Genomic DNA, 13,610 nt, shown 5'->3' with positions numbered 1-13,610 from the left:
GGATTACAGGCATGTGCCACCACGCCTGGCTAATTTTGTATTTGTAGTAGAGACAGGGTTTCTCCATGTTGGTCAGGCTGGTCTGAAACTCCTGACCTCAGGTGATTCAGCCTCCCAGAGTGCTAGGATTACAGGAGTGAGCCACTGCTCTTGGCCATAAATGGAGATTTTTCTATAAGTTCAACAGATTTTTATCTAAATATGTTATAACTTTCACAGTGGCTTCATGGAAGGAGATGAGTTATAGAGGGTACACGTGACTTCTTTTGGTCTTGTTTGTTTTTAACTCATGCTTAAACCAACAAATAGATACATGATTTCTCAGCCCATATTTAAACATCATTAACTTACTTTCACTTGGGGGTATAAACATAAAACCATAAATACAATCTCAGGTAAGCAGGATTCTGACTCTGGGCCCAAAAGCTTCATGGCAGAGCTGCAGGCCATGATAAACATGTAAAATTGGAGAACTCCAGAAAATCTGAGTTCCTTTTTCTCATGAGTTCTTCTGGAACTTGTCACTCCATTCAGCAGGGAACATGTTCTGACCTTCATCACTCTTCTCTTCCCCATCCTCAGGGTACTTTGGATGTAGTAATGTTTCATTATCCCTTTCAGGCCAAAGAATTTCTGAAAGAGCAAGCCTGGAAGATTCACTTTGCTGAGTACGGGCAAGGGATCTGCATGTACCGCACAGAGAAAACGCGGGAGCTGGTGTTGAAGGGCATCCCCGAGAGCATGCGCGGGGAGCTCTGGCTGCTGCTATCAGGTAAGGCGGCCCAGGGCTGGGGGCGCTGGCATCAGAGTCTGTGGGACTCCACGCCAGGGCCTCCCTGTGCCTTCAGTCATGCCTCGGGGGTTCTTCAGTAAGGCTAACCTGAAGTAAAAGAGCAGAATACTTTGTGACTTGGGGAGTTCTTTTTTCCTTTCCCAGCTCCATCAGCTTCATTGAGAATGTTTAAGTGTGGCACATCCTCAGAGCAGTCATCAGGTAGGGAGGTGGGAGGAAAGAAATGAGAGGAATAAGAAGGCCAGGGTCTTTTATTTTTGTCACCTCCTGAAGCCTTTGGTCATTACTGGAGCCATAAAGGTGAGGCCAGAGTCTGTACTGGAAATAAAAGCCTCCTCAGATCATACCTTTTAGGGAGGACAGGAGGGGACACGTCCATAGACCAGTGGTGAAGAGCCGTTTGTCTTCACTGGTCCGTAGACCTGGCTCTTATGCCTCTCAATCAGTCTGTCACATTAGACCTTTGAGCCCTGCTACAGAAACCAGAGATCCTTCAGTCTAAGCCCACACTGCCTCCTCTCATCCGAAAGCACTGAGTGTATCCCCGGGATCTTTAATATCTCAGCCATTAAATGTTTTTAAAGGGTTTCACCAACTTTATTTTCATACGTAAATCAGTTGCTCTATCTGCTTTGAAGCCTGAAATCCTGAAATATAATCATTCTAAGTAGGCTTATGTGTATATTTTTATTTGAACCTAAGATGGTCTGACACAAATGCTATTATTAAAAGCTTTTAGAGGGCTGGGTGCGGTGGCTAACGCCTGTAATCCCAGCACTTTGGGAGGCCGAGGTGGGCAGATCATGAGGCCAAGAGATCGAGACCATCCTGGCCAACATGGTGCAACCCTGTCTTTACTAAAACTATTTTTTTTTTTTAATTAGCTGGGTGTGGTGGTACGTGCCTGTAGTCCCAGCTACTCAGGAGGCTGAGGCAGGAGAATAGCTTGAATCCAGGAGGTGGAGGTTGCAGTGAGCCAAGATCATGCCACTACACTCCAGCAAGACTTCATCTTAAAAAAAAAAAAAAAAAAAAAGCTTTTAGACCGGGCACGGTGGCTCATGCCTATAATCTTAGCACTTTGGGAGGCCGAGGCAGATGGATCATGGGGTCAGGAGATTGAGACCATCCTGGCCAATATGGTGAAACCCTATCTCTGCTAAAAATACAAAAATTAGTTGGGTGTGTTGGTGCACATCTGTAGCCCCAGCTACTCAGGAGGCTGAAGCAGGAGAATTGCTTGAACCTAGGAGGTTGAGGTTGCAGTGAGCCAAGATTGCACCACTGCACTCCAGCCTGATGACAGACAGAGACTCCATCTAAAAAAAGGAAAAAAAAAACTTTTATTCTTAAAAAATGATATAAAAATTAATAATTACCAGACTCACAGGAAAGCCTTTAAACAACCTGTAGCTCATTGTAAAAGTAGATGTAAATGCCCATAATGAGATGTACAAATGTCTCAGAAATAGGGGCATATAATCCTGAAAAATAATTGGTTTTGTTTCATGTCTGTTCTATATTCATTTAATACATGTCTTATTTTTCATTTTTCCTTCCTTCATTTCTTTTCTTTTTTTCTTTTTATAGAGATAGGGACCTTGCTATGTTGCCCAGGCTGGTCTCAAACTTCTAGGTTCAAGAAATTCTCCTACCTCAGCCTCCCAAAGTGCTGGGATGACAGTCATGCCACAGTGCCTGCCCTCGTTTTCCCTCAGTAGACCGGCCATAGCTGCTTATTTAGAAACCAAAATTTAAGTCAACTCCTCTCTAATTACAAATCAAACCCAAGAAGATCATCACCATCCAGTCTTCTCTTGTCTTCCCTATATTTCGTGAACTAGTCACCTTGACAGCCAGATTCAGATCACTGACAGAGTAAACAAAGTTCCATTTTCATCCTCTTTGTTCAAATTATTTATAGCTGCATTTTGGATGAAAATGAAACTCAAGACGAGTGCTGGGAAACTAGTGTATACAACAACAGTGCACAGCCCTATCTCAGAGATAATGTTGAGAGTTAGACCCAGTGTTTCCTTTAATGGCAGATGGGCCATGTGAGACCAGAGGGTGGTCTCCACACAGCCCTCTGTTGGGGCAATAACTAAGCCCATATTTCCACATCCAGGAATGGGGTTCACATCCAGGAATGTGAGCCCGTATTTCTACATCCAGGAATGGCCGGAGCCAACTTGGGTCTCACCTGCTTCCTGTGACCCTTATGGCGACAGCATCATGACCTGAACTCTGTACCAACGGAAGTGAAATGCAGGTCATATGACAAGAAATCACAATACATCTCCCACAACAACAGAGCAAAAGCCAGCATTACATCGCTGTCAGGGGGTTGACTTTCCCAGGGCAAGTGTGGGTGGTGAGGCCAGCTCTCTCAGTGACCAACAGAGACAAGGACTGGGCCAGTCCAGCGATCTTGGGGCTCCAGTTTCTGAATTATGAAATGTGAATGTTTACCCTGTCAATATAAATATGTCATTTATATATTTTTGTGATATCTTTATTGAGATATAATTCACAACTTACCAGGTAAGGTGCACAATTCAGTGGTTTTCATTTTAGTACATTCACAGAATTGTGCGATGATCGCAATTATAGAACATTTGTCATCATACCCCCAAAATACCTTGTACCTTTTATCCATTTGGAAAACAGATATAAACTATTTGGAAATACAGATTGGTAGTTCCATTCCCCTCCAGCCCCCTCCCAGCCCTAGGCAACTACCAAACTACTTTCTGTTGCTAGACATTAAGTATAAATGGAATCAGACAATATGTAGTTTTTTGTGACTGACTTCTTTCACATAACAACATAATGTGTTCAAGGTTCAACCATGTCATAGCATATATCACCATTTCATTCCCTTATACAGCCAGATATTATATCATTGTATGGATATGCTACACTTTGTTCATTCGTTTTTCAGTTGATAAATGTTTAGGTTCTTTCTTCTTTTGGGTTCCTATGAACAATGCTGCTATGAATGTTCATTTACATGTTTTTGTGTGGGCTGGGCACAATGGCTTATGCCTGTAATCCCAGCACTTTGGGAGGCCAAGGTGGGAGGATCACTTGAGCCCAGGAGTTTGAGACCAACCTGGCAACATAGTGAGACCCCCTCTCTACAGTTTTGTTTTGTTTTTTTTTAAACTAGCTGGCTGTAGTGGCACACACATGTAGTCCCAGCTACTCAGAAGGCTGAGATGGGAGGATCACTTGAGCCTGGGAGGTTGAGGCTACAGTGAACCATGATCAGACCTCTGCACCCCAGCTTGGGTGACTGAGCAAGACTCTCTCTCAAAACATAAAATAAAAATTTTAAATTTGGAAAATGAGAAAGTTAGTTTTTTAAATACAGGTTTTTATATGGACACCTACTTGTATTTCTCTTGAATGTGTGAATGAAATGGAATTTCTGGTTCATATGGTAACTCTGTTTAACCTTTTAAAGGTTGAACATGATTTTGATTTGTATTCTCCTGAAGGATAATGATGTGTTGAGCATTTTTTTCATGCACTTATTGACCACTTGTATATTTTCTTTGTAGAAATATGCATTCAGATCCTTTGCCTGCTTTAAATTGGGTTATCTTTTAATTACTGAGTTGTAAAAGTTTTTAAACATAATTGAGATACAAGTTCATTATCGGGATTTTTTTAAATGCTCCCATTGTGTGCATTGTCTTTTCACTGTCTTGATGGGATCCTTTGAAGCACAAAACTTTTTAATTTTAATGAAATGCAGTTTGTCTATTTTTTTCTTTGTCACTCTGCTGTCATGAAGATTTACACCTATGCTTTCTTCTAAGAGTTTATGGTTTTAGTTCTTATATTTAGGTCATTGATTCATTCTGAGTTAATTTTTTTGTGTGGTGTGAGACAGAGGTGTTGGTCTAATTCATTCTTTTCCATATGGTTATCCAGTTGTCCCAGCATCATTTGTTGGAAATACTATTCTTTCCCCCCATTGAATTGTTTTAGCACCCTTGTTAAAAATTAATAGACCTTAAATGTTAGGATTTATTTCTGGACTCTTAAATCTAGTCCATTGATTTTTATGTCTGTCTTTATGTCAGTACTGCATTGTCTTGCTTACTGTAGCTTTGCAGTAAGTTTTAAAATTGAGAAGTGTGAGCCCTCCAATTTTCTTGTTATTTTTTGAGCCTCTTAAATTTCCATGTGAATTTTAGGACCAGCTAGCCAATTTTTGCAAAAAGGACAGCTGGGATTTTGATAGGCATTGTGTTGAATCTATAGATCAATTTGGGAATTTTTCTATCTTAACAACATTAAGTCTTCCAACATGTAAACACAGGATGTCTTTTATTTAGGTCTTTGTCAGTTTCTTTTAGCAATATTTTGTAGTTTGTAGTGTGCAAGTCCTATATTTGTTTTGCTATATTTATTTCTAAATATTCTTTTTGATGCTATAGTAAAGGGAATTATTTTCTTTCATTTTCAGATTGTTCATTGCTAACCTGTAGATTCACAATTGATATTTGTATATTGATCTTGTATCCTGCAGCCTTCATGAACTCATTGATTTTTTTCCTGCATTGTTGAGGTATAATTGACAAGTAAAAATTATATATATTTACAGTGTACAATTTGATTTCATATACATTGTGAAATGATTAATTGAGCTAATTAATATGTCTATTACCTCACATAGTTACCATGGTTTTTTTTTTTTTCTTTTTTTGGTTGGGAGAGTTCGGTGAGAGAACACTTAAGATCTACCCTCTTAACAAATTTCAGGTACATAATACAGTATTACATTAGATCTTCAGAACATTTTTATCTCTTAAAACTGAAGCTCTATACCCTTTGACCAACATCTCTCCATTTTCCTCCTTCCCTACCTCCTGGCAATCACCATTCTACTCTCTGTTTCTATGAGTTTGACTATATTAGATTCCACATATAACTAAGAACGTTTATTCGTCTTCCTTTGCCTGGCTTATTTCACTTAGCTTAATATCCTCCTGGTTCAACCATGTTATCAAAAATGACAGGACTTCCCCTCTTACAGGCTGAATATAGTATTCCATTTTGTATATATGCTCCATTTTCTTTATCCATTCATCTCTTAATGGGCATTTAGATTGTTTCTATATCTTGGCTATTGTGAACAATGCTTTAATAAACGTGGGAATGCAGATATTTCTTCAGGATACCGATTTTACTTCTTTTAGATATATACTTAGAATGGTATTACTGGATCATAAGGTAGCTTTATTTGTAGTTTTTTAGGGAATCTCTGTACTGTTTTTCTATAATGGCTGTAGCAATTTCCATTCCCACCAACAGTGTACAAGGGTTCTCTTTCTCCACATCCTTGCTGATACTTGTTATCTTTTGTCTTTTTGATAATAGCCATTCTGACAGGTATGAGATGGTATTTCATTGTAGTTTTGATTTGCATTTCCCTGATGATTAGTGATGTGATGTTGAGCACCTTTAAGTATACCTGTTGGTGATTTGTATGCCTTCTTTTGAAAATTATCTATTCATTTCCTTTGCCCATTTAAAAATTAGGATGTTTGGTTTTGGCTATTGAGTTCTGTGAGTTCCTTATATATTTTGTATATTGACCCCTTATCAGACATATGGTTTGAAGATTTCTGCCATTAAGTTGCCTTTGGATGGCTTCCTTTGCTGTGCAGAGCTTTTTAGTTTGACGCCATCCCACTTGTCTGTTTTTTGCTTTTGCTGCCTGTGCTGTTGGTATCATATCCAAAAAATAATTGCCATATCAGTGTCAAGAAGCATTTTCTTTCTATATTTTTCTTCCACTAGTTTTATGTTTTCAGGATCTGTGTTAAGACTTTAATCCATTTTGCATTAATTTTGGTACATGGTATAAAAGAAAGGGTTCATTTTCATTCTTCTGTATGTGAATATTCAGTCTCCCAACAGCAATATAATTAAAAATTAGAATGAGAGGTGGATACTTGCATATAGGGTTTTTCTGTCTTGAAGAATCCTAAAGTGTAAGTATCAAATGGGTGATTCTCAATATAACTCTTCATCCCCATACCCACCACCTGAGGAACTTCCATCATTAATGACTCACCACTGCAAGGGATACTCTTACCACTCTCTGCAATTTAAAAAAATTCCACCAAGTATCTCATACTTACACCTTCTCTTCAATATGACTATTTACACCCTTCAGAGCTAACATGTTAGCAGGCAGTTTTCAGGCTTATTTTAAGAGGCAGAACCTTCTTTTCAATGAAAACCTCAATAAAATAAAAGCAAAGCTGCTGTGGTTGAAGGGAGCAGTGAGAGGGTGAGGCCTCAGCCTGGCTTGTTGTGATTACCTCCCCACCTGTGCTTCTAAGCTGCTCCACATGACTGCCTATGGGAGTTCCTTCGAGCCTGATTTTGTAGCTTGGGAACCTCTACCTTAGGAAGTTTTTAAGTAGCCAGCCTGCTATGGAGCTGAAAGAGGGAAGGAGGCCACAGGCGAATTCACCAGTCTAGCCATGATTGCAACGTACCACATATGTGATTTCATCTTCTCTTGCAAGTTTCTTTGAGAGGTAGGAAAGTGGTCAATTGCAAGCTGTGGTTGCAAACCAAAGGGCAAAGCTCTCCCATTTTTGATATTGTTTCTGTTGGATATAACCCAGGTGCCATCAACGAAAAGGCCACACATCCTGGGTATTATGAAGACCTAGTGGAGAAGTCCATGGGGAAGTATAATCTCGCCACAGAAGAGATTGAGAGGGATTTACACCGCTCCCTTCCAGAACACCCTGCTTTTCAGAATGAAATGGGCATTGCTGCGCTAAGGAGAGTCTTAACAGCTTATGCTTTTCGAAATCCCAACATAGGATATTGCCAGGTAAATGTCACAGGTGGTTTATACTAAAAAATAAAATAAAAATCTGTTATTTGCCAGAAGTAGTGGGAAGGAAGGGTTTATTGGTAACGGAACTATCACTTCAGCATGCCTCTCCACCTTGGCACTGTTGACACTCTGGACTGGTTAATTCTTTGTTGTGGGGGCTGTTCTGTGCTTTGCAGGATGTTTAGTAACATCCCTGTCCACTACCCACTAGATTCCTGTAGAAATTCCAGTTGTAACAACCCAAAAATGTCTCTAGATATTGCCAAATATCTGAGAGGTAGAATCAGCCTGGGTTGAAAACCAGTGCACTGAGTGGAGGAGCCCTTTCTGGATTCACCACTGTCTGGCTAGGTGAACTGGAGATGATCCTCTGATCACTCTCCATTCCAACCCTCATCCCACCCTGGAGTAAGAGACAGCATCCCTGAGCACTGGGCCTGTGACTGTGGATTGCCACAGTGTTCCTACTTTGTATCCTCTTAAGTAATAATGTCCTTGAGAATAGAGCTTTTTTTTTTTTTTTTTGAGACGGAGTTTCACTCTTGTTACCCAGGCTGGAGTGCAATGGCGCAATCTCGGCTCACCGCAACCTCCGCCTCCTGGGTTCAGGCAATTCTCCTGCCTCAACCTCCTCAGTAGCTGGGATTACAGGCACGTGCCACCATGCCCAGCTAATGTTTTTTTTTTTTTTTGGTATTTTTAGTAGAGACGGGGTTTCACCATGTTGACCAGGATGTTCTCGATCTCCTGACCTCATGATCCGCCCGCCTCGGCCTCCCAAAGTGCTGGGATTACAGGCTTGAGCCACCGCGCCCAGCCTAGAGCTTTTATATGCTAGGCTTATGTCTTAATATACATTAAAATAAGTGCTTAACTTCATATTAAGAAAAGTTGCCTACATACCAACAAAAGTCATCTCTCGATGCCACAATTTGGGAACCTCCAAGATAACATGACCTTAGAATCAAAGGTCACATCGTCATAGAGGCCTTCCATGACCATCCAGTAAAAGCTACAAGATGCTGAACTGCTTCAACACACATACATGTCATGTGCATGCACACACACATTAGTCTCACTGTACTGCATTATTTTGCCTTTTTATAACTTTCAATTTAAATAACTCCCTACATAGACTGGTTAACCTTTTTATCTTTGTTTTATCTAACACCAGCATTTAGGACCTGCAAGATGTCACCACTGTGTCCCCCATCCTCCAATACTTCATCCAGAGCCTGTTACAAAGTAGACTCCTAAAAAACCTATCTCTTCTGAATGACTAAGGAACTGGCAGGGACCATCATCATGTACTAGGATCAGCAGGTTAATTCTCAAGTGGAATTTGAAAATGATGTCACTTGGGAACATAATGAATAAGACTTACAAGAAAGAGCCTGTTTGACCAAAATACCTTTTTTGAAATTACATTGTAGAAGCCTGAGGAACAGTTACTGGTTTCTAGGAGATCAAAAGAAGTACAGGAGGTAGCTGGCCTCTAATAAAGCTCATATTTATCTTTTGATCTTCCTCTTTTTAATTAAGGAGTCTATTAAAGTAGTTGAGCCTAGAGTGGTTATGAGGTATTTGATAATATCTTTTAATAAAGTACAGTTACTTTAGAATTTATATCCCTCTCAGTTATCATGGCCATATCTCTCTCCAAATGGAAATGTTGGGTGAGGACTCTAAGTCTGAAAGCTTTCGTCGTTGTCTGAGGAGGGTCTGGAGCCATGTGTACCTGATTATAGAAGCCTTTATGGAAAGTTACAAAGGAAATGTTTACCTCACTGAATTAAGGATTAAGAACACTGAGAGATTTTAGCAGGCCAAAAGCTTTGTGAAATAGCCTTTGGGCAAATTTTTGGAAGGGTTTGCCAGTAGGAGTTCAGGGCTCTGTCTGGTGACTATTGCTGCTAAGGAAGACCCTGCACACTTCCTGGTTCAAGGACTCAAGCGTTTTTACATTTTTAAAGCGCCATAAACAAAACAAAAACTCAGAAGACTATGTGACAGAGTCTATGTGTAGCCTGCAAAGCCTAAACATATTTATCTGGCCTTTGACAAAAAACATTTTCCAGTCCATATGAGAATAACTGAGTAATTTTAATACGTTAACAGAATTGCTTATATGTTGAACTGTATTTGATGACATCGTCTTTCACTTTTTTAGGCCATGAATATTGTCACTTCAGTGCTGCTTCTTTATGCCAAAGAGGAGGAAGCTTTCTGGCTGCTTGTGGCTTTGTGTGAGCGCATGCTCCCAGATTACTACAACACCAGAGTTGTTGGTAGGTGGAGACGCAGCTAACATTTCAACCTATGTCTCATCAAGATGTTTTTAGAGAGGTACCAGCCAGAACACTATTTCCAGTCACCATTAGCCAAAAGAGTTTCAGACTACTCCAGTTTTTCAAAATGAAAATGAAAGAGGTTGAATAAATATAGGTTGCATACAAAGGAGTCCCATGGGGTTTAAGGGACTACACACGTATCACGGTTCCAGAAATTATTTTAGAAAATATTTGATGTGTGTCACTCTGACATGTGAGACCTACAGTAGGTATACATGCTATCAACACAAAGAGATTTGACAAAAAAAAAAAAAAATTCTTGAGGATGGGAAACTATGAAATGCAGAGGTGTTCCCAATAAAAGGCTATCTGAGGTGGAAAAATATAATATAGAGGTTTATTGAAAGCTAGGTTTTTAAGGTATTTTTCAGGACTGGTTTTATTGCAAAGCAAACACCTGTTTTCAGCATTTAAAAAAAGTTATTACTGTTACTTGTAATTATCTCAAATATCAGTGATTCATTTTAGCAGGACAGGCTTTCAAGCGTTCCATTGCTAGGGTCATACAGTGTATTGTTTATGCTTCTCACTTGTGTTGTTTCTGTATTTCTAAACATTTGCACATGAATTTGATTATTGAAAATACTATAACAAATGTCCTTAAGTTGATCAGGAATGTGTACAACGGGAATGCTTTTAAGTTTTAAAAAAGTAATTGTTTTAAAAAATGATTAATATCTGGGCACCATGCATCCAGAAGTGTGATTTTTTTTAATGCCTCCATTGTTAACTGATGCATGACTATACTTGGATGTACATTTCATGCCAAACAAAACATTATGTTGCCAACAAAATAACTAATTGCATGTCATGAAAACTTTATAAACTGACTTTCTCAACGACCCTTGTAATTGTCATGTGACTGTTCTTTTTTTGGAAGGGAAAACAGGACAGGAAGAGCCCAGAAAGAGAAGATACAGCCAGAACTAATCTGGTTACTGAGCTGTGTTGACACCTTGGTCTAGTAACAGTCACAGCAGAACAGTGAGCAGAAAGGAACAGAGTTCTGTGCTCATGGTCATTGTGAACTGGATTATTAGTCAAGTTTGAATGAATTCTTTAGACTGTGTAGTTGGCTAAGCTGTACCTTTTTGTGTACATCACGGCAACAGGTGCACTGGTGGACCAAGGGGTCTTTGAGGAGCTAGCACGAGACTACGTCCCACAGCTGTATGACTGCATGCAAGACCTGGGCGTGATTTCCACCATCTCCCTGTCTTGGTTCCTCACGCTATTTCTCAGTGTGATGCCTTTTGAGAGTGCAGTTGTGGTTGTTGACTGTTTCTTCTATGAAGGAATTAAAGTGATATTCCAGTTGGCCCTAGCTGTGCTGGATGCAAATGTGGACAAACTGTTGAACTGCAAGGACGATGGGGAGGCCATGACTGTTTTGGGAAGGTATTGTACTAAGCCTTTCTCCTTCATTTCGTGAGTCTTAACTGATTTGATAGTAATCATAATGCCCGCTTCTTCCTGTGGCTGAGAATTTATTTTCATATGCTTTTTCTTTGGATATTAACTTCTTTTTTTCTGTCTTTAAAGAAACTCTAGTCCTTTGTTTTAAAATACAGAACTTGCAGAAAACCGTTAGAGAATTATAATGGGAGAATTCCAGTTTATTCTCCCTGTGACTCGTGATTCTTTTTTCTTCCAGGTATTTAGACAGTGTGACCAATAAAGACAGCACATTGCCTCCCATTCCTCACCTCCACTCCTTGCTCAGCGATGACGTGGAACCTTACCCTGAGGTAGACATCTTCAGACTCATCAGAACTTCCTACGAGGTAGGTCTCGTTTCCTAGCTGAGTGGGGCTTAACCATGCGTTCCACACTTCCATTGCTGCCTGTTTTATGCTGCTGTAACAGAATACCACAGACTGGTTAAAGAACAGATATTTCTTTCTCAGTTCTAGATTTTGGAATGCCCTAAATCAAGGCAGTGGCAGGTTAGGGCCTGGTCTCTCTGCTTCCTAGATGGTACCTTGCATGCTGTGTCCTCTGGAGGGAAGGAATACCACATCTTCACTGGCAGAAGAGAGAGAACCCACGCTCATAAGACCTTTTTATAGTGGAATTAATCCATTTGTGAAGGCACAGTCTTCATGATCTAAATGTTGCAGGTGATTGGCAACTAATTGAGGCTGGTATCATGTGGGCAGTAAGAATTTACCAAGACAGTTGTAGGTAAAGAAAAGCAAATTTATTAAGGAAAGCATGAAATTACATTGCAAGGATGCAATGAGCAAGTTAGCAAGAGAGGAGTTACTGCAAAGAGACAATGGCTTGCTGGGATTTTATAGGTTGGTTCTCGTGCTGTGTGCTGGAGAGGGCGTTGCACAGTATTGGTAACACTGAGGTTGTAGTGAGCTAACTTGCATTTTTCTGTCAGCCAAGGGTCTCATGATAGCTGGGCACAGGAAGATGATGAGTTATTTGCACAGGAGAGCTAAGTGTCCTGGACCATGAAGAACAGCAGACTTATAGCTTATCTGTTTTGGTTATTTATGTATTTATCTTGCTTTACCTGGGTCCCGCCAGCCCAATTCCTTTTCCCTAATTAGGACTCCACACTAAATACCCCCTATTAGACCCCACTTTCAACACAGTTGCATTGGGGATAAATTTTCAACATGAGTTTTAGAGGGAATAAAAACATTTAGACCATAGGCTTATCTGTTCTGCTTCCTTCTACATTGTGAGAACTACTGGCCAGAAGTAAGCAGTTATGTTCCAGCTGACAGCTTTGGTCTCCAGAGACAGAAATGAATGGAGCCTGGATGTCTAATGGGTCTAATACCATAGTAGCACATAACAAGACAAGCTCTAGCTCTCTCGTTCTTCGCCATGCCCATCCTCAAGTCTGATCGAGTAGCAGCTCAGAATCAACTCTTTGTGGTTTAAGGAGCGGTTGTTGAGAGGATGCATGGGGAGGCCGAACTTCACAAATCAATTTGCTTTCTGTTCCCATCCTAAGCAGTTAGGACTTCTTTGAAGTAGGTAGTCTGAGACACTTAGAAGAGCCTGTCTAGCCCAGAGTAGACCAGAGTCCTAGGATTCCTCTAAAATTCCTGGATGGGGGAGGATGCTTTCTTGTCCATGATGACCGTGGAATCAGCCTGATCTGCTGCTTGATCTCACAACAGAACTAATATGCTTCTTGGGGTGAAGGAACCACAGTACCACTTGACCCCTTAGCAACTGGTGGTTTGTGGGGTCCCAAGTGCCCATAACACTTGATGGTTTCCTCACTCCCTGATCCTTGGCTCTCTAAACTTTTATAGAAATGATCACTAAGAAAGTGAAAGCCTGGGCCAGGTGCGGTGGCTCACGCCTGTAATCCCAGCACTTTGGGAGTCCGAGACGGTGGATCACGAGTTCAACAGATGGAGCCCATCCTGGCCAACATGGTGAAACTCCATCTCTACTAAAAATACAAAAAATTAGCTGGGCGTGGTGGTGTGCGCCTGTAGTCCCAGCTATTTGGGAGGCTGAGGCAGGAGAATTGCTTGAACCCAGGAGGCGGAGGTTGCAGTGAGCCAAGATTCCACCACTGCACTCCAGCCTGGCCACAGAGCGAGACTCTGTCTCA

At 40.6% G+C, this 13,610-nt stretch overlaps 1 protein-coding gene across 2 annotated transcripts in view; it reads left to right on the top strand.

The window, feature by feature from the left end:
* The window catches only part of TBC1D9 (TBC1 domain family member 9), a 141,287-nt gene that overhangs the window by 93,735 nt on the left and 33,942 nt on the right, over positions 1-13,610 (top strand). For both annotated transcript variants that reach the window (XM_017534302.2, XM_017534291.2), the window contains 5 exons: positions 622-772; positions 7,450-7,664; positions 9,841-9,958; positions 11,134-11,419; positions 11,676-11,805. In XM_017534302.2, coding sequence (XP_017389791.1) covers positions 622-772; positions 7,450-7,664; positions 9,841-9,958; positions 11,134-11,419; positions 11,676-11,805 — 900 coding nt within the window. The remainder of the gene's footprint in view (positions 1-621; positions 773-7,449; positions 7,665-9,840; positions 9,959-11,133; positions 11,420-11,675; positions 11,806-13,610) is intronic.

Source organism: Cebus imitator, unplaced genomic scaffold (assembly GCF_001604975.1).
Source record: "Cebus imitator isolate Cc_AM_T3 unplaced genomic scaffold, Cebus_imitator-1.0 Scaffold4, whole genome shotgun sequence".
NCBI classification, from domain to species: domain Eukaryota; kingdom Metazoa; phylum Chordata; class Mammalia; order Primates; family Cebidae; genus Cebus; species Cebus imitator.
This window is presented reverse-complemented; position numbering and strand designations above follow the sequence as displayed.